Raw genomic sequence first — 26,274 nt, 5'->3', positions numbered from 1 at the left:
TGGTTCACAGGGATATGAGAGGGAAAGGCCCATTTCTGGAGCGACTTATCTCTAATTCTACAAACCGTTCTCTGAAACTGCTGAGATGGCGATCACAGAAGGAGACAACGTCTTCAAAGAATTCTTGGCCCAGATACTGATGTTACAGGAGCAGTGATCAAGAAACAGCATTGTGAAATTGACTGATGCAGGGACCTCCTTAGAGGCAGGATGTTCTCCTAACGCTTCCCAGAAAATCTCATATGCCTTGATTTTTCCATTAGCGCGAAAGGCTGGAAAGGGCTGCAGGAAAGAAAAAAAACGAGACTTAACCAATGGCATTTACAATCCCTCTTTGTATCTTGACGATAGCTGCATATGGCGATGGGCAGAAAGCGTTTCCTGTTTACCGATGGCAATTTTACATCTTGAGCTACCACTAAGCTCCAGGGTATCGTATTCACTTATCAAAACCTAGCTACAGTTGGAGGGAGAGTATATCTTTGATTACTTTCCTGTTTTGCACAGCAAATGCAATGGCATCCCCACAAAGGGATTTCCTCTGTGCTTTCCCCATCTGTCCGCCAACTCAGCACTCCTCCAGATTGTCCATTAGGAGAAACAGATTTCGTGTCAACAAAAGAGAAGGGGAAATCAAGAGGAAGGACGGTGACCTGCTCAGAGGGGTACGAGGAGGGGGTAGGGGTGACACCTCCATTAATTTATCCACCCAGCATCATGATTCCCCCAGGATCTTCAGCTTATAACAATTTAATCCGAGGGATCAACCCTGTAGTCACATGGAAGGCATGGTGTTGCCCTCCTGTCATGTCTGTCATGCCAACCAGCTCCGCCTCGTGTACCTTCGTTTAGTGGCAATGCCTAGCCTGATCCTGGTTTTCTGTACCTTGCCGTTTTACCACCCAAAAGAGCTTACCATCACCTTCCCTCCCTCTCCCCACAACAGGCAACCTGTGAGGCAGGTGGAGCTGAGAGAGCTCTCAAAGAACTCTGATTGGCCCAAGGGCACTCAGCTGGCTGCATGTGGAGGAGTGAGGAACCAAACCCAGCTCTCCAGACTCGAAGCCGCTCTTGTTAACCCCTACACCATGCTGCCTCTAAACAGGATCAGCTCTGGCTGGTATCTGGATGGGAGACCACCAGGACAGCAGGCAGTGGCAAACTACCACTTTCCGTCTCTTGCCCTGAAAACCCTCCAGGTTCACCACAGGTCACCTGCAACTTTCGACTACCACCGTGACCTTTTGCTGTCATAAGGAGAGAACGGAACAGAAGAAGCGCCTTGAATAAGACCAGAGGCCCTTCTGTTTCCCACAGTGGCTAACCAGATGCCTTTGGAATCTCACAAGTCGATCATGAAGGTAGCAGCCCTGCCCACTGCTGCCCACAAGATCAGGTGTTCATTCCGCTGGCGACAGAGGTTCCATTCATTCATCATGTTAAGAAAGTAAGAGAAGCCATGCTGGATAAAGCCAATGGCTCTTCCAGCCATGGCTTGGTGTCACACAGTGGCCCAAACTCAGGGGCCATCAGGAGATCCACCAGTAGAGCCAGAAGCTGTCCTGCTGTGGGCCCCCAAGCACCAAGAATACAGAACCTCATTGTTCCAGAGTGTTCCCTCTCTACCTCCTGGCTAGTAACCACTGGTGGACCTCTGCTCCATAGGTTTATCTGTCCCCCCCCCTGAAGCTGTCTATGCTTGTAGCCATCAGCACTTCTTGGGACAGTAAATGTCACATCCTACCGGCCAGTTCCTCCAGCAATTTCTCTAATCCCTATTGAAGCCACCCTAACTAGCAGTCACTTTATTTCTATCCCACTGACTCATAGCCCTGGTTTGTACAGCCAGACTTACCTTCCAGAAGACAGTTACATTGCAGGAGTCCAAACCTGGGCTAATGTTTCTCCAGATATCAAGAGGCCCTGATGGAGCTGCAAAATCAAACACATAACATTGCGGGATAACTGAGACAATGGACTGGGAGGTCTTTGAGGAGAGAGGTCTGGGAAGATTCAAGGGGGGGGCAGGTTACAGTGGATGAGCGTCCTGCAAAGTGCAGGGGGTTGGACTAGATGACCCAGGAGGTCCCTTCCAACTCTGTGAATCTATGATTCTATAACCAGCGGCAGATAGAGCAGGACTTGACCCGACTCTGAGGATCCCATGCCATCAGTTTCAAGTTATCATTAATGAGCCACCAGAAAGGGCAGGAAGGAGACAGAAATCCCTGACATGTCCCTCTTCACACACTGGGCTTTTCAGCATTCTCATTTGTAAGTTCATTGGCCAAGCCTTCATTGGTGAATTTCTATGATTGTAATCCAAGCAGGGTGAGCTCCCTTCCTACTTTCAGATCAAAATCCTAATACAACATTGGGTGTCATTTTTTCACACACAACTGAAATTCCAGGTTGTTAATTAATAAATTAATTTTATTTATATACCCCGCCCCAACCCAGCAAGCCAGTTCAGGGCGATGTACATCGTGGTCTCCACATCAACCACTAAAACATTTTGTGAAAATGCAATTACAACGTCTGAAATAAATAAATTTAAAAAACTGAATGGCAGTTTGATTTACCATCTGCTATCAAAATGGAACAGCAGCATGGGCAATCTCGGTATGCCTCCTCTTCTTCCGGAACTATAGATTGTGATCTGCAGCATCTTTTGGATAGGGAGATGTTACTGCTTCACCAGCCCCAAACTCACACCTGGCGGAAGAACTCTGGAAGAACTAACCCTGCGGAACTGTGTTACCTCCAGCTGGCCCTGGATGTGCTCCAGGGGCTCGTTCCACCAGGAAAGGAGGACGCACTCATTTCCGACTCTGCTCCTCAGGAGGTGGAGTCTGATATCAAGAACATCTCATCGAACCGAACCACGCGCCTTGTCATCCCGAGACAATGTGCCCCAGTCTTCCTTACCAGATTCTTCTGTCCGTTCAGTTCTCGGCTTGCTCCATTCGCTCCATTTCCAGAAGTGTCGGTTGGCCCCACAGCGTACTCGAAACGTGTATTCGGTATAAGGTTCCAGCCCACTCACAGTATGAAGTGACGCAATACTGTATGATGTACTGTTGTGCTGGGAAATAGATGAAGTTGTGACAGGTCAGGCCTAGGGATTTTGTGGTCGCTGCTGTTCCATCGTTGTATTAAATACGACACAGTACACCAAACATGAAAAGAATAACCAGAATAAACTTCCAGAATAGATCCAGGTCATAAAGTTTGAACAAGGACAAACTGATGCTTTGGGCTGATCCTGCGTAGAGCAGGGGGTTGGACTAGATGGCCTGTATGGCCCCTTCCAACTCTATGATTCTATGATTCTATGACCTTGGAAAGAATGATCAGATACCTTGAAACCGAAGGGACTTTAGATAATCATTGCTAAATTGTTTCAGTGGTTTCCATGTAATATGGTCAAGACTAGCTTGGCTGGATAGAGGCCTACCTCTTTCAAAGCAGCTTATCAAGCAAAGGTTGGATACACACTTTTCTTGGATGCTTTAGGATGCTTAGGGCTGATCCTGCGTTGAGCAGGGGGTTGGACTAGATGGCCTGCATGGCCCCTTCCAACTCTATGATTCTAATGATTCTATCTGGGAAGCCAAGTTTCTAAGGCCAATCAGCTAGTGCTGCTGACATCTCTGAGGGAAGAGGGCCATTCCATTCAACCCCCTTATTGTAAGGATCCCAACCACCAAAGAGACACTAAGGACAGCTTAGGTAGAGCTTGTTGGCATGACAGGATGGCAACATCAGAGGGAGTTACCTTCCAGTGCAGACATCATGTTAATACAAGGGGGTCCCCGTTGGGCTTATTCTAGCATGGACAAGTTACACATGGAGGTTCACCACAGCTTTGCGGAGACATATTAGCTGTGTAGAAGTCACAAATCATGACTTTGGTCCCTGAATTGGGACCCCATTCTGATTGCTTAATTTTTTCAAAGTGATCTTAGTTTTAAAATTATATGTTTGAGTCTTCAAGGAGCTGCAGGACTCTGCTACAAAAGATTCATGGAGCTACCTGTACAAAGTGCCCAAAATGAGCGAGGTTTCAAGTCTGCGTTTCTTACCAGGTCCACTTTCCCATCTGGATGACGACTTTCAATTTGGCAAAGCAGCTCAAGTTTATGCCTCATTTTCCAAAATAGCTCAATGGTAGTAGCACTTTTACCAACAATTGAGAGGCCAAAAGGGGCCACTGGATGAACTGGTTCAAAAGAATAGAAGAAAACCTTCTGAATAAGCCGTGAAACTAGTTTAAACAGTAAAACAAGTATAAAGAGCTCTGAATCTCTCTGTTATCCCTTTTATACTACAGCAGATCACAAGTGGGAAATGGAGACTCTCGAGAACCAGCTTGGTGTAGTGGTTAAAAATGGCGGCCTTTAACCTGGAGAGCTGGGTTGGACTCCTTTCTCCTCTACTTGCAGCCAGCTGGGTGACCTTGAGCTAGTCACAGTCCTGTTAGAGCTGTTCTCACAGAGCAGTTCCATAAGAACTCCCACAGTCTCTCCTACCTCACAGGGCATCTGTTGTGGGGTAAGGAAGGGAAAACCAGTGTAAGCCACTTTGAGACTCCTTCAGGCGTATAAAAACCAACTCTTCTTCTTCTTCAAGGAATTATATTATTATAGTTTATTTATCAGATTTATATCCCTCCCCCCTGAATGGGATTTGAGGAAGCTAACAGCATATAAAATACACACAGTACCAAAAATACGATTAAGTCACACGAGCAATGTTTAATGGCTAACATTTTATTTCCCATTATCAATTATGGGCCTTGAATCCAATCTTATGAAAGCCACAAACTAAAGTTATTTGATACGCTTCTGTTCAGTGTTTTAACACAGATGCAAAATGGAGCAACTGTGGATATTTCTGACTGAAATTCTAACTGTAAACCACTAAAAGAGAAAATAATCTCTTACCTCTATGGGCAACATCAAAATTAAGGCTAGTAAACTTCGTCCCTAGTTTATTTTTGGCCTCCAGTCTTAAGCCGTATGTGGTTTGGGCGCCAATTTCGAATGAACAGCTGTTCTTTGGGGACCTTGGATCGCAGTTAATTTTTCCATTAGACCTTGAAAAAGTGGAGGTGGGAAGAGACAGAAAAGAGACAGTTTATTCCTCTTCCTTTGAGATATACTGCCCTAAACCTCAAGGACCGGCACAAGGCACCAACCATGTCTGAAGTAGATCTTTGGATCCACGCCTTTCTTTGCTAGGCTGGGGGCCCAATTCCTGCAATCGATGTCTGCAATCAGATTAAGGTCAGGAAAAGGAAATCCCTGCATGCCAGCTTTTCTGCAACCAGCATTCAGGTTGTTACAAACTGATTCTGGATGCAAAGGACGTGATGGAAGAGCAGTGCCTGATGAGTCTGAGAATGACCCTGAAAGGAAGTAAACCCCTTTTGATATGTCCCATACGGAAGGATGCCCTGACCAAGATGGCCCCATGGACCCCAATCATGTCAGATCTCGAAGCTAAGTGGGGTCGGCTCTGCTTGGTATTTGGGTGGGAGACCGCTAAGGGTTGCTGCACAGAAGTAGGCAAGGACAGATCACCTGTCAACTTCTCTGGCCTTGATTCCCCTAGGGCAGGCCAGGGAGGGAGCGCCTGGCCCCGGCAGAAGCTGCCCGCCGCCCGCCGTCGTCTCTCTCCAGCTTCTGCCGGGCCCAGGAGCTCCCTCGCGGCAGGGAGCGCCTGGGGGAGCGCTTGGGGGAGTGCTGGGCCCTGCAGAAGCCTCTGCCACCCGCTACCTGCCACCGTCGCTCTCTGCCTTCTGGAGCCGCCAGCGCCCACCACGCCCGCCCCGCCCGATCACTGACCCGCTTGGACTCTGGCCCCCCTCGCCTCCCTCTGGCCCCCCTCGCCTCCAGGTAAGCCGCACTGAGGGGGGGGCAGAATGAACCGCTAGCGCCCGCTGTATTTAGAGTACAGCGAGCTTACTTTCTAGTATATATAATACTAGAAAATATAATGTATATAATGTTTAAAACTGTTTTTCACTCCTGTTCTATTGTATTGATATATTATAAGCTGCCCTGAGCCCTTGGGGAAGGGCGGCATATAAATCCAAAAATAAAAATAATAAAATAATAAAGGACGTGAACCAATGCAGAAGTAATGCTGGCAAAGCAAGAGCCATATTGGGAACACATCCTCCTTTCCCCTTCTGTTTTCTCCGGTGCCAATTCCTCTCCCTTCCTTTGTCCATCATTGTTAATAATTACACCGCTTCATGCACCGCTAACCATTAGTAGATTTCCCTCCAGCCGGGATTTGCAAACCCACTTCAAAGTGTGGTTTTTTAATCATAGATAAAGACAGGAACTGCGGTTAGCATTAACCTTTGTTAGCCTTGGTCCGGATGTAACACAAAACCACACTGAAACCAAGCAAAGAAAGGGGGCGTGAGTGGAAGCATGTATTTCTGAAGCGATTCTGCATTTGCCCATTAGAGTTTGCAGGAAACCACTCTTACATTTGCTACAGGTCACTGTGATCTTAAGCATCAGATATACACAATGCAGTCAACTTCCGCATCATCTTGCCAGCTAAAGAGTTTCATGTTTCAATATTAAAATGTTGTCTTTGTGCAAATTCTGTGTATGACTAACCCACTAGATCTAACTTCCTAATAATCCCTTTTGTCTTCCGTTTCTTCAGCATCTCTGAATAGTTGCTATTTAGGCCGAAGTTGGACACAATGGTTAAGTATTTTGAAAAGATGCTAGGTGATTGCTTTGAGTCACACAAAACAGTCATGCAAATTCTTTTTTGTAGGATCTACCAAAACGGCATGCACAACAAAACAATGAAAGAGGCAAATCAGTATAGCTTAGTTCAGCAGTAGAACGGGCCACCTAAGGTGGTGAGCTCCACCTCACTGGCGGTTTTTAAGCAGGGGCTGGACAGATACTTATCCTGGATGCTTGAGGCTGATCCTGCATTGAGAAGGGGGTTGGACTAGATGGCTTGTATGGCCCCTTCCAACTCTATGATTCTATGGATACACACTTTTCTTGGATGCTTTAGGATGCTTGAGGCTGATCCTGCATTGAGAAGGGGGTTGGACTAGATGGCTTGTATGGCCCCTTCCAACTCTATGGTTCTATGAGTCTAAACAGCTTTTGGGGACTCCAGATCTTCAGTACAAAAATCAATGGGGGATAGTTTCAAGGCACGGTGGTTGGGCTGCCAGCTCTGCAACCACAGCAGGGTATAAAAAGCAACCATTTTCTGCATAGGAACGTATCGCTGTACTTTAGAGATCAGTTGTAATTCTGGAAGATCTCCAGCCTCCACCTTGAAGTTGACAACCTTACATGGGGGCTCAGTCCAACATCTAAATGCATAGGTTCAAAAGCTAAAGGAAGAAGATGCTGAAGAAGAGACTGAAAAGGACTTGATAGGGCTGGGTGCAAAATACATCCTCAAGTTGTACCTATGATGGGAAGGAGGAGGAAGAAGACTTGGTTCTTATATGCCACTTTTCTTTACCCAAAGGAGTCTCAAAGTGGCTTACATTCTGCCCCACAACAGACACCCTGTGAGGTCAGCCTGAAAGAGCCCTGATATTACTGAAGAAGAAGAGTTGGTTCTTATATGCCACTTTTCTCTACCCGAAGGAGTCTCAAAGCGGTTTACATTCGCCTTCCCTTTCCTCTCCCCACAACAGACACCCTGTGAGGGAGGTGAGGCTGAGAGAGCGCTGATATCACTGCTCAGTCAGAACAGTTTTATCAGTGCTGTGGCAAGCCCAAGGTCCCCCAAGCTGGCTGCATGTGGAGGAGTGCACAATCAAACCGGGCTCACCAGATTAGAAGTCCACACTCCTAACTACTACACCAGTCTGGGAGAGGGGCAACACAAGAGAAAGAAAACGGCCACTATTAATCAAATCTCTCTCCAGATGCGCATGAAATGCACATGTCTCCTGTACAGAAGGAAAGCAATCGGGGGGGGGGGGGGGACTTTGGTTTTTATAGCATGTGAAATGAATCCAAGGTATTGCATGAGGCAAAGTCACCAGAAGCCAAATGTTCATAGTGATTGGAGAGCAAGCATTTCACTATAGTTCTAACTTTAAATGTAAGACTCTCATGTCATGTTGTGACTTGAGACAACCAAAAATGTATGCAGAATACCTACGTATCAGACAGGATAAATTCTATTGAATGCTTCCCCGCGAGGTTATCTGCTGATCCAGGCTGCCAGGTACATTTTAATTTCTCCATGTCTTCCGTTTCACAAGACAGATCTTTGGGGGCACCAGGCGGTCCTGTCAAAGCAAAAGTCGATTAAAATGTTTCCTTCTTGCATATACTTTTGCAGCCTCCCTCAAAGCAAATTAGCCTCGGGTCAAGACAAATGTGGATTGTGAGCCACTGGTACACTGTTGAGAAGAAGAATATTTTCTCATACCCCGTTTTATTCTGCCCTAAAGAGTCTCAGAGCAACTTACAATGGCCTTCCCTTCCTCTTCCCACAACAGTGACCTTGTGAGGTAGGCGGGGCTGAGAGAGTTCTGAGAGAACTGTGGCATGCCCAAGGTCACCCAGCCGGCTTCATGTGGAGGAGCAGGCAACCCAGTTCTCCAGATTAGAGTCCCATGCTCTTCACGTTCTCAGATTAGAGTCCCATGCTGGTTCTCAGCATGGTGCATAGCTAGGTTTATCACCCCTCAAACTCTCTTCACAAAACAAGAAGCGGCACCATCATAACCATCCTGCACACATCTGGACTATTCAAGAATGACCTCCCCAGTGTGCACTGCTGCCCTTTATGCTGAAGGGTTGTTCTTGTGGTGAAGTGGCAGCCAGTAGGAGATCCACAGCCAGCCTGCCAGCCCTGCAGTCAGATGTTGCCAACTGGACACAATGGCCAGTATTTCTTGCATTGGGTTGCATTGGGTGACATATCCCGATTCTGAGATCTCCTGATAAATATATCAGAAATATTGGGAAACAGATCAAGACTAGGAGGTCTTTTGTTGTTCATAGTTGTGCCACAGCAGATCAGTCCTCCAGATTAGCGATCCCCAACCTGTGGGCGGCGGACCACATGTGGTCCTTCGACTAATTGGAGGTGGGCCCCGAAGCACGCCTTCTCCCCCCCTCCGGCCCTTTACTTCATCCCCCCCAGCCCTTTACAACACACTTCATTGTTGTGGCGTGTCTGTATCTTATTTTGAAGGGATGTTTAAACATTACCATAGCGATCAGAGAGCGCTAGGGCAGTGGTTGAGAGTAGAGGAGTAAACTATCCCCCCCACCGGGCCTCATTAAAAGGCGTTGAGTGGTCCCCGGCCTTGAGTGGTCCCTGATGATAAAAAGGTTGTAAGGGGACCACTGCTTTAGAGCAGGGGTTTTGTACCCTGCTTTTTCCTACCCTGAGAGTCTCAAAGTGGCTTACCTTCACTTCCCTTCCTCTCTCCATAACAGGCACCCTGTGAGGTAGTTGAGACCCAGAGAGCTCTGAGAGAACTGTAACCGGTCCAAGGTCACCCAGTTGGCTGCATGTGGAGGAGCGGTGGAGAATCAAACCTGGTTCTCCAGGTTAGAGGCTGCCACTTTTAACCCCTACATCAAGCTGGCCACTTATTTCAACAGGAAGACCTGGCCTCTGAAAACCAAGGGCCATTCCGCACGACTTTAATTGCACTTTTAAAAATAGCGTTTCTGCTTTGTGGGACCAATTGGCAACATTGGTCCTTGTGCAGAAACACCCCAAAAGTCAGGCCATTATGTAGAGCAGCAGTCTGCAACCTCCTGGCTGCCATGGACCACTGCGCCGGAGTGGGGGGGGGGGGGGAGAGGGCGGTTGATGTGTTTATGTATTAGGATGGTTTTAATGTATTAGGGGGTTTTTATCAGGAGGTTTTATATGCTTACATTCTAAGCGGCTTACATTCACCTTCCCTTTCCTCTATAACTCTATATGTCTATAAAACAAATCACCTGGAAGTTGGGAGCCATAAACAAGGCTAGCACAATGACTGATCTGGCCTGTACCATTCAAATCAGTTCTTGGGGGGGATCAGCCCGCCTCCCACACCTGCCAATAACACAAAGCACTTTCCGCTTACGGGTCACAAAGACTGTTGTCCAAAGTCTTTCTGAGTGCTCACAGTTCACCGCAGCTCCACCTGGTTCTGAAAGGGGGATCTTTTTGATAGTGAACACCATTCTTCGCTGACTTCTCCCCGTAGAATAGGTCTGGTTCCGGAAGTATAAAGATGATATATTTTCCTCCTTTTCCCCAATGCAGCAGAAGGAGATGTTTGACCCTTCTTCAACAACCTCGTCAACTGGGAATATGTAAGACTTGGAATCTTCGATGTCCATTCCTGTGCAAAACAGTGGAGGAATTACACAACAGAAGAGGATTACACAACAGGAGGTTTGATGTTATCACAGGCGGTGAAGGCTCTTTTGCCTCCTCTATCCTGTAAGGCTTCACGCACCTTCCACTTTCTTCACCTCACTCCAGTCGCTCCAGGATCCAGACCCTGGTGCATCTTTGCTTATCACCAAACTCCGGATTCTTATAGCGTACGACATGCATTCCATGCGTTCTTCGGCAAGCCACCTCCAGCGCACGGGTCGATTTGATGGGTGGAGAGTTGTCGTGTAATTCTTCTACAAGTAAACAGCAAATTCTGAAGGCTGAGGCGCCACTGAGAGGCAGTGCGGAAGGAGGGTTAAGGGGACCCCCACTAGGATCTGGGAGAGCCAGGTTCAAATCCCCACTCCTGCCAGAGACGCTCACTGAGTGACCTCACAGGCCCCTCACGCTCCCTCAGCCTAACCTGCTTCATAGGGCTACTGCAAGGCTAAAATGGAGGAGGGGAAGACGCAAGCTTCCTTGGGTCCCCATGAGGGAGAAAGGTGGGGTACATGCGAACCAAATAAGTAAATAAATATTCATTGTTATGATTTTACTGCTCTCTCTCTCTCTTAATTTGTAAACTAGCGAGTTGGGGACTGAGAGCAGGTTTGGACCTTCTCTCAACTAGTATCTGTACTGTGTGAGTATTGAGTATTCCAGACAATTCCAACAGCCTGGTGGTCGCTGGCTCATGAGAGGTGTGTCTGGCCTCAACCAGGGTCTTTTTGGTCCTGGCCCCTTCCTGGTGGCAGGAGCTCCCAGAGGGCCTGCAAGATGGAGCTCTTCCACCAGGCATTTGGTTGAGGTCAGGCTGCCAGTAACATCTAAGGCACACACCCCCACACCAAAAAAAAAAACCCACAACACTGTCCCTTGCAATATCTATATCTGTTATACATTAAAAATTAGGACGCAGGGGCAATGCTGATGTCTATGTTATGGGTTTTAACTGCTTGTTTTATGTTATTTTAACATGATGCACACCACACCGAGACAGCTGAGTTGAGAGGTCAGGAAGCTCAAGGCGTCTACCCATGATTGTTGACAGTCACCGTCTATGATGTTAGTAGTTGGCTACCGATGTCTGAAAAGTGGAAGAAACTGGCTAAATGGCTGAACAGACAGCAACCAAAGTCTGCTCTGTCCTGCACATGTTCTTGGGTGTGTCTGAAAGCTCTCCAAAAGCTGGAGAACAGACGTAATTCGTTTCAACATTCACAAGCATAATTACGGGCTTTGACCTCATTGTTCACAAGAAGGAAACACAGTTCCTCTTGAAGCCCCTGGGGAGGTCGCCACTCACTCACTTCAAAACAATTTGGGCTTTTTTTTAAGGGGCAAGTGGCTGGCTCAGACATCTTATTTGCCCAAGGACAATACCACTTCCCTAAAAGCAGTCAGACTTCCAAAGGCCAAGTCATGGCCTCCAATACAGCGGATACAATGGGCAGCAGCATCTCTGATTTAATTTGTTGTTCTCCCCACTCAAAACCCCCAAGAACAGAAGACCAAGCAAAGTATGTTCAAATCTTTGTCCTCCATCTGCTGTTTTGCAGAACGCTTTTAAAAAAGAAATGCAAGGGGTTGTTCAGTGTAGTGTTCCCCACCCACAATCTTAAGCCGTAAGTGGCAGTGTGCCAGCCTTTTTACTGACATACAGTAAAGGTACATTAAGGTTTTAGTTCTGTCCTGTGATTCAAAAAGAAAGAAAAGAAAAGAAAGGATGCACTGACAGAAAGAAAAAGTGGAAATCAAGAAACACTAAGATCAAGGCAGCAGCTACAGTAGCTACGGATCATGTTCCTGGGAGTCAAGATGAATCTTGAGAAGGCTTCTGGTTTTAATGAGATCCCATTAACCTGGGTTTCACTTTCAGCTTTTTCTGTATTTCATCTCTTGCGGAAGTAGCAGGGGCAGGTGAGGTCATTTCAGGAGGAGAGTGCCTGCAAGTTGGGATAATGCAGTTTGGCTGGTGTCTGCTGGGAAAATGTGGTGTGTGCAACACCACTAAAAAGACAACACCCCCTTCCTTTATGGTGCACCTAACAAAATGTTTGCATGTGGTGTGTCAACAGAGAACTGTGAGAGAGTTCTCTGCGAGAGTTTGCTTCTCTTGGGAAACTGCCCGTAGCCAGTCATTCACACATGCATTTGAAACAGATTGCCCATCTCGAGATTCTGGAATTGTTATTATAAGATAAGGTGCTATATTGTTAAAAGAACTAGGCCCATTCCGCACACATAGGATAATGCACTTTCAATGTGGTATGGCAGCTGGCTTTTCCTGTGCGGAACAGGAAAATTGAAAGTGTGGAATGGGCCTGGATGGCCCAAGCTAGCCTGACCTTGTCACCTCTTAGAAGCTAAGCAGAGTCAGCTCTGGTTCATATTCGGATGGAAGATCACCAAGGAAGGCCTTGAAAACCCTGCAGACTGGCTGTGACTTGACAGCACTCTCTATGGAGCTCTCCCACCAGGTCTTCTGTTGAGGCCGGGCCAATATAAGATCTAGGGCTCCTCCCTGAGAGAGCCGGAGCAACAGGCTGCTCCCCTACCCTCTCTTTCCCTGAGGCATGAGCACAGAAAGGGGAGATCAGTTGAGTGGTGAGGGGGAGGTTTGTTTTCTGCCATCAGGGAGGGATATTGTTATATTTATTGGGATTTTATTGTGCGGGTTTTACCTTGTAAGCCGCTCTGGGCCAGCTAGCCTTGGAGTTGCCTGGGAATGATGTAGTAGTAGTAGTAGCAGCAGCAGCAGTAGTAATAGTAGCAGTAGCAGCAGCAGCAGTAGTAATACCACCGGTGTAAAATAGATATGTATTTCTTATGATTCGTATTACTTGGGGGTATTAATGTTGTGAGCCTCTTGTGGCACAGAGTAGTAAGGCAGCAGATATGCAGTCTGAAACTTTGCCTATGAGGCTGGGAGTTTGATCCCAGCAGCCGGCTCGTGGTTGACTCAGCCTTCCATCCTTCCGAGGTCGGTAAAATGAGTACCCAGCTTGCTGGGGGGTAAACGGTAATGACTGGGGAAGGCACTGGCAAACCACCCCGTATTGAGTCTGCCATGAAAGCTCTAGAGGGCGTCACCCCAAGGGTCAGACACGACCCGGTGCTTGCACAGGGGATACCTTTACCTTTACGTTTATCAACCACAAGAGCCACATGGATACTGCATGCTCCGCGTACCACTCCAAACACTGACAATCCTATATCATTGCAAGTGGAGGATCTGTAGGGATGTGTGTGTATGTGGGGGTTGCTTCATTTCCCCCTCCACCACTGTGTCCTCTTTCCCTTCCCTGCAAACCCCCATAGTTTCTTCCCTTTCCTTGCTTCCTTCTCTCCCTCCCTCTCAACCTTCCTTTATCTGTTGACGACAGTGTCTTCTGTTAATAGGAGATTTAGTCCGGATCCAATCCGATATTTTACAGATATTACTAAATACGAAGTGTGTGTTTGTTCTCTTAAACTGTCAATAATATATTTCCTATTCTTCTTGTGGTTGCCTATTTAAATAATTGCAACTTGTTTTCAAATCGAACGATCGGCTTTGCATTATTCTAGTGGCATGAGCTTCTATGAACTAAGGAAGGACAGGATATAAGTCACCCTTTCAAAAACTCTATTTAACTTTCTCCTACAGAGTAAGCAAAACAAGTCCAGATTATGCCGATCGAATGCTGCACCTTCTGGGCTACACAGTATAAGGTCGACGACAATCATGCCAACTCTCTTGCCCACTGCTCAGTAAGGGTGAATCACAAATATTTTTTCCAAAATTCTTCCAAAAAAGGACATACAGCGATAGCCAAAACAGACAAGATGCTCAAAGATCTGGGAGTAGATTTCTCACCAGAGTGGGAAAAGAGGCCAGAATTGGACTGGAATGCTGGTGCCAGAGAAGGTTAGAGGGACCACTGGCCTGACCAGTGTCCAAAAGACTGGGGGGAAAGGAAATGGGTGCAGCTTAGCAAGATCTGGGAAGATCCACCCAGCCTTGTAATCAGAAGAAGAAGAAGAGTTGGTTCTTATATGCCACTTTTATCTCCCCGAAGAAGTCTCAAAGCAGCTTACAATCGCCTTCCCTTTCCTTTACCCACAACAGACACCCTGTGAGGTGGGTGAGGCTGAGAGAGCCCTGATATCACTGCCCGTTCAGAACAGTTTTATCAGTGCTGTGGGGAGCCCAAGGTCACCCAGCTGGCTGCATGTGGGCGAGTGCAGAATCGAACCCGGCATGCCAGATTAGAGGTCCGCACTCTTGACCACTACACCAAACTTCACACAGCCATGAAGATGATCTCTGTACTGGACCCAGATAAATGATGCTTAAACACGGAATCTGAGACAGTTTTGTATACAAAAAGCAGCTTTGGTCCAGCACGTGTTTAGCTGTAGATTGTCCCACATTCAGTTCTTGGCACCAGCAGTTTGAAAAGCTCTCAAGTAGCCCAGAGACTCTCCTCGAACTCAGCCTTTCTCAACTTCATTATCATTGAGAAACAATCACACAGAATATGGTTGGGAAGCATAATTGTATGCATGCCTTCCCAGGGCCCCTCCCCTTCCTACCCCCTACAGGCTCATCAATGGCCATTGGGGGCAACATGACCATGTATGGTCATATTACCCAATAAATGTTTAACCAATGTAATAAATATATAAAAATTAATTCCCACCCATTCAGGAAACCCTTCCAGGGCCATAAAGAAACCCCAGGGACTTCACAAAACCCAGGTTGCGAAAGCTTGCCCTAACTGATCTTCATGGCAGGAGATCAAGAAGAAAAGTTGATGTTTACACCCCCTTTTCTGTATCCTGAGAAGTCTCAAAGCAGCTTACAATCTCCTTCCCTTCCTCTCCCTACAACAGGCACATTCATTCATTCATTCATTCATTTTTTAACTTATATACCACCACTCTCAAAGACTCATGGCAGTTTACAATAAAAGAATAAAACTACCCAACCCATAAAATCTCCAGTACATTAAAATATGGCTGTTCTATGGAGTTAACTCCCCATTAAAAATTGAGGGAAATGGAGGAGCAAATGCTCAGTTACCATCCCCACCACCATCTTTTTGTGAGGAGGTGGAACTGAGAGAGGTCTGAGAGAATTGGGACTGGTCTACAGGCCTCCAGAAGGTTTCATGTGGAAGAGTGGGAATCAATGCTGGTTCTCCACATTAGAATTTGCTGCTCTTAACCTCTACACCTCTACAAAACACATATTTATATGGGGATTTGCTAATCTTGGATCAGTGGTAATCCTAAGCATGCAGAAGACCCCCGGAAGGAAACTCACACATCTACACACAGAGTTGCCAATTCTAGGTTGAGAAATTCCTGGAGATTTTGGGAGCGAAGCATGGTTGGGGGAGGGGAGGGACATCAGTGGGATATAACGCCATGGAGTCAACCTTCCAAAGTGGCCGTTTTCTCCAGGTGTTACCTGGAGACCAATTGCAGATCTCCAGACACCACCCAAAGTTAGACAACTTTATATACACAACACGTGGGTTTGTTTTGAAATGACCCAGAAAGCATATATTTGAGAAACTTGGTTTTCAGAAAAATACTTACATCCCAAACAGCCTGAACTGCCCCAGTCTGACTGATTTTGATGTTAAAGGTCATCTGTTTTTCAGAGTTGTATGCTTTGTCATCAACATCCCATTCCAGTAATAGCTGTTGAAGATCGAGGTTCTTGGAAACATTAAGGAACGTGGGTGGAACCACGCTGATATCTTGTGGGGGAAATTTAATAAATACATAATAAAAGAAAGGGCATGGGTTTCAATAAGACTGGCCTGAGATTCCTTGAGCCAGTTTTATAGGACAGAATAAAAGGGCTTCTTCAATTTGTGTATAGCTTCTGAGTCTATGTTTATTATTCCGGGAACTGCCTTGGGGGAACAGGCTGTACTTTCCCAGATACTTCTGTATTTAACTATGAGGGCAGTCCCAGTAATACATTCTTGGGAGTAAACACCACTGAATAGACCCAAGTAGGACTCTGAGAAGACCTATTTACGGTGGCTCCCTAAGACTGGCAAACCCAACAACCAAACCTTTTTTCCTGTTAATGTTCTCTGCCTTGTTCTTCCTGTGTCCTTTATATTAGCGATCCCCAACCTGTGGGCTGCGGACCACATGTGGTCCTTTGACTAATTGGAGGTGGGCCCTGAAGGATGCCTTCTCCCCCCCCCCAGCCCTTTACTTCATCCCCCCCAGCCCTTTACAACACACTTCATTGTTGTGGCGTGTCTGTATCTTATTTTGAAGGGATGTTTAAACATTACCATAGCGATCAGAGAGCGCTAGGGCAGTGGTTGAGAGCAGAGGAGTAAACGACCCCCCCTCCACCGGGCCTCAGTAAAAGGTGTTGAGTGGTCCCCAGTGAGTGGTCCCCGGCGTTGAGTGGTCCCCGGTGATAAAAAAGGTCGGGGACCACTGCTTTATATGAGGAGCTGCAAAGGGCTATGCCTGAAAGCAACAAGTAACTTTCTGGCCTCCAGTGCTGCAAAACTGACGAAAAGGTGCCACAAAGTTTTAATGTAGTTTTAATGTAAACCGCCCTGAGCCTTCGGGGAGGGCGGTATATAAATCTAAATAAATAAATAAATAAATAAATAAATAAATAAATAAATAAATAAATAAATAAATAAATAAAAAGTCAGCTGCTGTGAAATGCCATGAAGACATAATGCCTGGAATCTGCATTGAGGTGACGGTGGGTGCTTGGACCGGCAAGCGAACTGAAGGGATTAACCCCCATCAATGCTGGTAGAAGCTTCTCCAACCTCCACCCAACCAGCGGCAGATTAAGCTACACTGAGGCCATACACTAGGGCAGGGGTAGTCAAACTGCGGCCCTCCAGATGTCCATGGACTACAATTCCCAGGAGCCCCCTGCCAGCGAATGCTGGCAGGGGGCTCCTGGGAATTGTAGTCGATGGACATCTGGAGGGCCGCAGTTTGACTACCCCTGCACTAGGGTCACCTTTGAGAGATCCTGTGCCCAAAGCATTGCACAGAACCAGGGGATACTGTAAGAATGTTTAGATTCAGGTGAGTAGCTGTGTTGATCTGAAGCAGCAGCAGAATAAAGTTTGAGTTTAAGGCCAACAAAGTTTAAGTCGAGGTATAAGCTTCTGACAAAGCGTACTTGGACACAAAAGCTTATCTATCTTGAATAAAACACTGTTGGTCTTAAAGGGGCCGCTGGACTCAAACTTTGTTCTTAGTAATGTGTAGCAATTATGTTTGCATTTAGAGGCCTCTCATAATCTGAGGCCCTAAACTCTCCCTCTCTCCCTCTTTCTGTATTTACACTCAACAAAAATCAAAGTTTACGTTTTGCAGTATCAGCTGTCTCAATTTGCGCCCCTCTTTAGGGAGTCAATGAAGGCTACTTTGTATGTTACCTTTTCTTTAATGTAAAGAAAAAAAACCAACCCTCTGACATTTGTCACATGTGAAGGTACACCTGTGGTTTCAGGTACAGGTGCACACGCTGAAAGTTAGAAAGTAGGACAATTTACTATCCCCCATATCATCAATAGGATTCAGAAGCTGGAAGACTGCAGGTTGATTAAGGTCACAGAGCTACATAATGGCAAGGGCAACATTTCACAGAATCATTCTGGTTCATTGCTTGGGCATTTAGCCATTATGCTACATTAGCTTTCATACTCTTGCATTATTTAATAATCCACCTGGGCAAAAGACTATATGTCGGACATGGACTTTTAAAAACAAAAGGCATTCAAATATTTACCTTGGCTTTGTAATGGACAGAACCAGAGTGCTATAGAGAGAAGCACAACCTGCCATCCCAAATGGTCCATTAGTTATTCCTGGAATAAACAAATAGGAAAAGTATTACATCTGTTTTCATAGAATCATAGAGTTGGAAGGGACCTCCTGGGTCATCTAGTCCAACCCCCTGCACTGTGCAGGACACTCACAACCCTATTGCTCATCCACTGTAACCTGCCACCCCCTGAAGCCTTCACAGAATCAGCCTCTCCATCAGATGGCTACCCAGCCTCTGTTTAAAAATGTTTTGGTTGACTCTTATGAATGGATACCATCATTTCATGTCTGGTATCCCTGGACTTATTTTCAGAGGCAGAAAAGTTGATCCTTTCCCACATGCAGACTGAAATTATGCAACAACTCATATGTTCGGATTGGCAGCCATACGATCAAATCTCATCCGCTGAACATAAATTATTCCTTCAAATGCAAGGGGGTGGGAGGGGAGAGATCATTACCTGCAGACTGGCAATATGGGTGATTAGCAGTGCAAGCCAAAATGGTTACACCAGTCAAAATCCACTGAAATCAGAGGGCTCAAAAGTATGTTTATAAAGCCTCTGCTTGGGCCAGCTACATCAGCAGCTTCTGAATCCCCTGATAGACCTTTTGTAAGTTCAGTGGAGAATTTTTCTAAAATGCAGAAATATTTATTTTCTCTCATAAATAAATAAAAATATGGGAATTATACTTAGTAAAATCAGGTCCAAAATGGCTGAGTCAATCAGGACAGAATATCCAAATTTCATTCTATTATATAAATTATGTAAAATTACTGAACAAGTGTAAATAGATGACACTATTGATAAAAGACAGACAGACCCTTATCTACTGTACTCTAGGATAGCTTCAACCTCACTGAATATTCACATGGCCAGAGAAAATATCAAATAAAACTAATCTTGTCAGAAACCAACAGTGAATTAACAAGTAAGATCACCAGGTATGCTTGGGTGGCTACTAGAATTAAGAAAAGCCAGACTAATCTGCACCTCTAAATAAAATGGTAAGAGGGTGCTGGGAGGAGCTGGGATTCATTGCCTAACGAACAATCAGGTCAGCTGTCCTGGCTGTCCCATTCCTGATTGGCTGTCCATCCAACAAACAGCCAATCAGGAAGGATGTCCTGCCTCTGATCGCACCCCCCTCCAACTTCTTCCATTCCAGGCCAGCAGAGTGCCTGGGATTGTGGACCAGTGGGAGGAGGGAAGAGGAGCCCCCACCTGCACTCTGGCTACCCTGAGCAGCTCAAGCCATGGACTTGCCAGGCCTTGGTAGGGATGCCGAGGTGGCAGGAGGAGGAGCAGACTGCATTGTGGCCAAGTCCATTAATGTAGGATAGAGGGGAAGGGTCGGGGAGTCCCTGGGGAACCCTCACAGGGTCCCTGGCCAAGGTTCTCCACTTTGCTATGCAAAATTCAGAAAGCTCTCCTCTTTCAGATATATGCTGTGTTCATGCACTCTGCAATGGCTTCTGATGCAGGATGTATTAAATGTGACCACTTCCTCTTATTTTTTTAAGTGTTTTGTTCAAAGGATTGTTTGCTCTCACAGCGGATCGGCCTGTCCTGAACTGCAATTCATACTCCATCAGCAACATGTAATCTCTGAGTAGGTAATGATAGGAGGAAGGAAGCAGCATTTAAAAGAAAGGTTTCCTCAAAGCATTTCCCCAAAGGCAAAATGAGGGCAAGGTTTTACTGAAAAAGCAGAAAAAATGGACATCTGTTTCGTCCCTAGTAAACAGGGCAGTGTCCCATCTAGGGCAGTGGCCCCCAAACTTTTTATCACCGGGGGACCGGTCAATGCTTGACAATTTTACTGAGGCCCGGGGGGGCTAGTCTTTTGCCGAGGGACGTCAACGCTGCTGCCTGAGCCCCTGCTCCACTTGCTTTCCCGCTGGTGCCCCTGACTTCCCGCCGCCTGCTGGGGGGCGCTGCCAGCAACAGCTGCACAGTGCCACCCCTAGGGGGAGCCCCAGCCATGGCGGCCACTGGAGAGCACCAAAGGTGAGCCGGTGGCAGAGTGGCAGGGCAGCCCCCGAGGCAGGAGCCGGGGACGAGGATAAGGATAAGGAGGAGCCACGTCCTGGTACCATCTGATCCATGGACTGGTACCAGTCCCCGGACCAGGGGTTGGGGACCACTGATATAGGGAACAGCGGAACAGGGGGAATTGCTTGAGGAGACACACGTCCAGTATTTTTTATCTTCGTTCTGAGGAGCACCATATAGCCCCATCAGAACACAATTTTTGTGTGTTTGTTTTCCATACAACTGTGAGACATTCCTCCCAGGGAATTGCTGTTCACTTCCCAAGGACAGGGAGTCAAACTCAAAATTCCATTATAATGCTATATCTTACAGTCATATCACAAATAAAATATATAGTGAGGAATATGGATACACAAGTTGAACAAGGTTAGCATGAATTAAAAAAAGCCTTTGTCTCTATTGAGTCCTGGGTATGTCATTGTATAGAGTTTTGTAATAACAGTCACATAATCCCTATTAAAATAAATTGTGCTTGCACTCGAAAGCTTACACCTTGATTAAATCTTAAAGGTTGGTCTTAAAGATGCTACTGGACTCTGATTTTATTGTGCTACTTCAGACCAACACGGCTACTCATTTGAATCTATTACACACCTTGTGTAACATCTAGTTTGACCCTAATGGTACAGAGCACAGATCCATCTAGTGAATGATTGTCTATCCCAGCCATTCTCAATTTTTTTACCATTGAGAAACCCCTGAAATATTCTTCAGGCTTTGAGAAATCCAGAAGTAGCACAATTGTGCAGAATATGGTTGTGAATCAGAGCTGTGTCCACACCCACCTGGGCCCCCTCCCCTCGCCACCCCTTCCTGGCCCGTCATTGGCCATTTGGGGGTGGGTCAATAAATGCTTAACAAAAAAAATAAAAATGTATAAAGAATTAACTCCCATCTTTCAGGAAACCCTTCTAGGGACGTCAAGAAACCCCGGTTGAGAAAGTCTGCTGGTCTTCTATTCCAACAGCAATTCTTCGTACCCACCCTTCTGTGTCCTTCCCAATGTTATTGTTACTTCATAAGACTTCTACAGCTAGCAATTTATAAATTTTATTTATAGGCATCAGGACGCGGTAGAGGGAAACTGAATCAGAAATATGGTATTGGCGTTACCCTTGCTGACTTCTCCCAGCATGAATTTCTACCCTCCGGTTCTCTGGAAGCTACAATTCACCTGGCTGGGAAATATTTACAGGGCCTGTAAATTCTGGTGACATGCACAAATCTGCCCTGCTCTAGCACAGTAATCCCAAATTGGGATCCTCCAGCTGTTCCAGCATCTCGTCTTGCTGATCTTAATGCATGTCAAGACAATTATGTTTCTTTGAGTTGTGTCCTTGTGCCAGGTCTCTTCACAGTTTGGGTGAGGACTGGCAACACAACCCCCCCCCTCAAGTCTGCTACTGCATCTGTAACAACAGCCCTTCAGGCATTAAAGTAAGCTGGTAAAGATGTTCTGCTTTTCTTTCCCTCTCCATGCCAGGCCAAAAACTCAAACTGCTATATGTCTTTGTGTCATCACCTCCCAGGGAAGCCTTTTCCACTGATGAACTGTTCTAACTGTCAGGAACTTCTTCCAGATGTTTAGGCGAAAATTCTTTTGAATTAATTTCAACTCACTGGTCCTAGTCTGAACCTCTAGAGCAGGGGTAGTCAAACTGTGGCCCTCCAGATGTCCATGGACTACAATTCCCAGAAGCCCCTGCCAGCATTTGCTGGCAGGGGCTTCTGGGAATTGTAGCCCATGGACATCTGGAGGGCCGCAGTTTGACTACCCCTGCTCTAGGGCAATAGAAAACAACTCTGCTCCATATGACAGCCTTTCAATCTCCCTCAGTGTGTTGGTCTCCAAACCCCTCACCATTTTTGTCGCCCTGCTCTGGACACACTTGTTTGTCTACATCTTTCTTCAATTGAGATGCTCAAAATTAAACACAGAAAGTGAAATCTAATCTCCATGGACGAAGCAGATCACGAAAATAGCTCGGCTAGCTTTCTTCTATCTGTATAAAACCAAGCCACCTAACCACAGTGATCCAAGCGATGGTCACCTCTAGGCTGGATTTCTGCAACAGGCCTTCCCTTATCCCTGATCTGGAAACAGCAGCCAGGGTTCTTACAGGAACATCTTGGAGGGCCCACATCTGGCCTGCATTCCAACAGTCACACTGGCTACCAGTTGACTACCAGATCAAGTTTAAGGTTCTGGTATTCACCTTCAAGGCCGTCTGCAGTCTGGGCCCTGTATATCTGAGAAACCGCCCTTCCACCTATGCCCCACAGAGAGTGTTATGCCCCACCAATATCAACAAACTGGTGATCCCTGGTCCCAGGACCTCAACCAGGGCCAGGGCTTGGACTCAACCAGGGCCAGGGCTTTCTCTGTCCTGGCCCTCACCCGGTGGAATGAGCTACTAGATGACATCAGGGCCTTGCCTGTCAAAGCAATTCCACAGGGCCTGCAAACCAATGGGATGAAATTAATTAATTCAAAAGAAATTCCATCTAAACATCCGGAAGAAGTTCCTGACAGTTAGAGCAGTTTCTCAGTGGAACAGGCTTCCTCGGGAGGTGGTGGGTTCTCCATCTTTGGAGATTTTTAAACAGAGGCTGGATAGCCATGTGACGGAGAGGCTGATCCTGTGAAGGATAGTATAGGAATAGTATAGGGCAGCTCAACAAGAGAAGCCAAGTGTAGAAAGTACTGGGATATTACGGATATTCTGGAGCGTTAACATAATGCCTGAAGGCTTAGAGTGCAGCAGAGGCAATGCCATGCATGAGTGTGTACACTCATAAGAATCAAAACAGCAACAAAGATTCTTGAATTTCCAAACTAATACGAGTTCTGTTATTACAGGAATTCCATTCCGGACAGAATACTTAAGGCAGAGAGTTTTAATCTAGTTTAACTAACTAGGATGGATGGAGTTGCAGGATTCCATGTCCTGTCCTCATGGTGTGTGATGACAAGGTGGAGAATTTGGGCAAAGTGTGGAGAGAATGTGTCAAAGGCAGAAGGAAGAGTCCCGGAGAGGAGCAATCTGTGCATCAAAGGGACAGCAGCAGAGCAGAGATTGGGCTAAGAGAGACAGCATAAAGTCCTTCTCTTCCCACAGAACAGTCGAAACAAGAGAAGAACCACCTGGAAAGCAAAATAGCAGCATACCTTCTGTGTGTTCCAGCTGTTTCCTCAGAACGTTCTTATGTAACTTTCTCAAGCACTCCCTTTTACGAGCTTTCCATGGCGTTCTGTTGGAGCTTGCTCTTTATTTTCTGTTTTTAATCTTTCTCCTCGCTCTGCGAATCCGAAAATTAAAATATCAAACGACTGATCTATGACGACACCCCATCTTATGTAACTTGCAATGTGATCCTAAGAACTGAAAGGAATTGTGTCGGATTCCATAGGAATCAGTGGGATGCGTTTTAAAAGCGAAAGCAAAGCCGTCCCGGAAATCCAACGCCAGATCTCTTGCTTAGAGATCTAGTCTAAAAGATCATAGGTGGGCTTACAGTAAGGGACCCCCCCACACACACTGCTCATCAATAATCTGGCAGGAACGGGCCGAAACACCACCACACCCGATGCCTCTAGGAACCCCACAGGGTGTCGGGAAAGCTAGGGTTGCCAACCTCCAGGTGGCACCTGGTGAGCTGGTGTTACTAAAACTGATCTCCAGGTGACCCAGATCAATTCACCAGGTGAAAAGTGGCCACTGTGGAAGGTGGCCTCAATGGCATACTGACCCACTGAGGTCCTTCCCTTCCCCAAACCTGGCCCTCCTCATGCTCCAATGCCCCCCCCACCGCCACTTTCCCAACTGGGAACTGGCAATAGTTTGGAAACCAGTTACTACCCCTGACATGCTGATAGACCCACCCCTGCCTCCCCATGGAAGAAAGCCTGCCTGTCATTCCTGCCACCCTGTGGGGTGGAAGGGGGCAAGGAGGGTGTAGGGATGCCAGCCTCCAGGCAGGACTTGGGCATTCCCCCTTGAATCACAGCCCTTCTCCCCTGGAGAAGGTGGGCATTTTGGAAAGTTGAATCTGGTGGCCTTGCCCCCGCTGAGGTCCCTGCTCTCCCCCGGGGTCCACCCCCAGATCTCCCCAGAATTTCCCAACCTCCCCACGGCGACCTGGCAACCAGGGCAAGGGAAGAGACGCGCAGCGGGTCTACAGGGGAGGGATGCCGGCGACTCACGTTCTCCGCGGCGTTTCGGACCTGGAAAGCGGGCGCCTGCGGGCGAGAAGAAGCCGGCTCTGGGGGCCGCGGGGTGGGGTGGGGAGGGGAGGGAAGGGGGCGGGTCGCTCTCGGGGGGCGGGGCTGCCCCAGGATAGTTGCCTGCCCGGCCACAGTACAAGAAGCAGAAGAGTTTTATATGCCGCTTTTCTCTGCCCGAAGGAGGCTCAAAGCGGCCTACATTCGCCTTCCCTAGAGAGGCGGACGACGCAGGGGGCGTCGGGCTCCCTCGGGGCGGAGCGGCGCCTCGGCGGGGAAGGTTCGCCTTCCCGGGAAGCGGGGCCGGGCGCGGGCTGCGTGGGCGGGTGAGTCAGCCCCACTCCGGGGAACCTTCGGGGAAAGGCAGGCGCGATCTGGAGCTGGCAGCGGGGCCCTCGCCGGTGCCGAAGAGCCCCTCGGAGCGGGGCTTGGAGATTTCTGGCTCGGGGGTGAACTGATGCCGCGCTTGCCGTCCAGGGCCTCGGCTGCTTCTCGGTCGTCCCAGAGGAGGCAGCGCAGGGCGCCTTTGCCTCCCTCTTCAGCGGCTCACCGGGGATCTTGGCGCTCCAGGCTAGACCGGGAGACTGGCAACTGCATGTGCAAGGAAGGAAAGACTTGGGGGTGGATTCTTGGGTTCGCATTCGGCTTCCTTGCCCATTCACACATGGCACGGGAGTCGTGTGACTGGGAAGGGCCGTCGAGGTGCCATCAACCTCTGGTGACCTTCCAAAGAAGAGTTGATTTTTTTTTTACCGCACTCTTCACCGCCCGAAGGAGTCTCAAAGCGGCTGACAATCGCCTTCTCTTCCTCTCCCCGCAACAGACAGCCTGGGAGGGAGGTGAGGCTGAGAGAGCTCTATGAGAACAGCTGTACAAGCACTGTGACTAGCTGGCTGCCTGTGGAGGAGCAGAGAATCAAACTCAGCTATGCAGATTAGAGGCCGCAGCTTTTTAACCATTAGAAGTAATTTTTAAAAAATAAAAGCAGGACAAATCACTGGAGTTGGAAGACAATGGGTGCTCCAGCTGCTGCGGATCACGAAGCTGGTGATCCAGCATGGGCCTCATGAGTGGGAAACAATTCCACATTGGATCGAAATCAACAATTTCATCCGAAAAGTAACGGTTACCAAAGGGCTGGCCAGAACACGCAGAATGAAGATTTTCCTGAACTTGCAGAGAACAACGACAAACAGATGTCTGGCTGCAGATGGCATAGCTATCAGCCTCATCGTCTTCTGGTATGATGATCTGGAAGGAAATTGGAGGAGGTCAACGCTTGTTAGTGAGATCTATGTTTTGCATGGGTCAAGTGCCAGATTTACTCCTTAGCAGAGCCAGTTAAAAGGATCTCAGGTTGCAGACGGGTTGGGAAAGAGCTTTTGCACTGGCCTTGGAGAATTTCCTCCAGGCAGAATGCTCGGGTAGGTGGCCCAACAGCATGAAATTGCTTAAGGCAGGGGTAGTCAACCTGTGGTCCTCCAGATGTTCATGAACTACAATTCCCATGAGCCCCTGCCAGCAAACGCTGGCAGGGGCTCATGAGAATTGTAGTTCATGAACATCTGGAGGACCACAGGTTGACTACCCCTGCCTTAAGCGGTAAGCTCTAGCCACCCCAAGGTGCATTAATAGGACAAGCTGAGGATTGAACCTGGGACTTTGTGTATGCTCTCCGTGACCAAGGTAGAACTGCTGCCTTGATTTAAGCCAGGATTTTGTCTGCAGTTGTACTACAGTTGTCGTGAGTGCCAAATCTCA

At 47.4% G+C, this 26,274-nt stretch overlaps 1 protein-coding gene across 3 annotated transcripts in view; it reads right to left on the bottom strand.

The window, feature by feature from the left end:
• Positions 1 to 24,645, bottom strand: part of LOC143842181 (oncostatin-M-specific receptor subunit beta-like) — a 35,964-nt gene extending 11,319 nt beyond the window's left edge. The window contains exons 1-12 of one of the 3 annotated variants that reach the window (XM_077347016.1): positions 24,496 to 24,645; positions 23,461 to 23,591; positions 18,197 to 18,275; positions 16,000 to 16,163; positions 10,490 to 10,664; positions 10,112 to 10,372; positions 8,176 to 8,305; positions 4,947 to 5,098; positions 4,086 to 4,222; positions 2,929 to 3,085; positions 1,856 to 1,932; positions 66 to 282 (exon numbers count right to left, since the gene is read on the bottom strand). In XM_077347016.1, the coding sequence (XP_077203131.1) occupies positions 66 to 282; positions 1,856 to 1,932; positions 2,929 to 3,085; positions 4,086 to 4,222; positions 4,947 to 5,098; positions 8,176 to 8,305; positions 10,112 to 10,372; positions 10,490 to 10,664; positions 16,000 to 16,163; positions 18,197 to 18,266 (1,540 nt within the window). In that variant the 5' untranslated portion in view covers positions 18,267 to 18,275; positions 23,461 to 23,591; positions 24,496 to 24,645. Of the gene's footprint in view, positions 1 to 65; positions 283 to 1,855; positions 1,933 to 2,928; positions 3,086 to 4,085; positions 4,223 to 4,946; positions 5,099 to 8,175; positions 8,306 to 10,111; positions 10,373 to 10,489; positions 10,665 to 15,999; positions 16,164 to 18,196; positions 18,276 to 23,460; positions 23,592 to 24,495 lie in introns of those variants that run through there. The other 2 variants (XM_077347017.1, XM_077347018.1) reach the window with 2 other exon arrangements.
• Between the last annotated feature and the right edge of the window lie 1,629 nt (positions 24,646 to 26,274).

The sequence above is a fragment of the Paroedura picta genome, chromosome 7 (assembly GCF_049243985.1).
Source record: "Paroedura picta isolate Pp20150507F chromosome 7, Ppicta_v3.0, whole genome shotgun sequence".
Classification (NCBI taxonomy): Eukaryota; Metazoa; Chordata; class Lepidosauria; order Squamata; family Gekkonidae; genus Paroedura; species Paroedura picta.
This window is presented reverse-complemented; position numbering and strand designations above follow the sequence as displayed.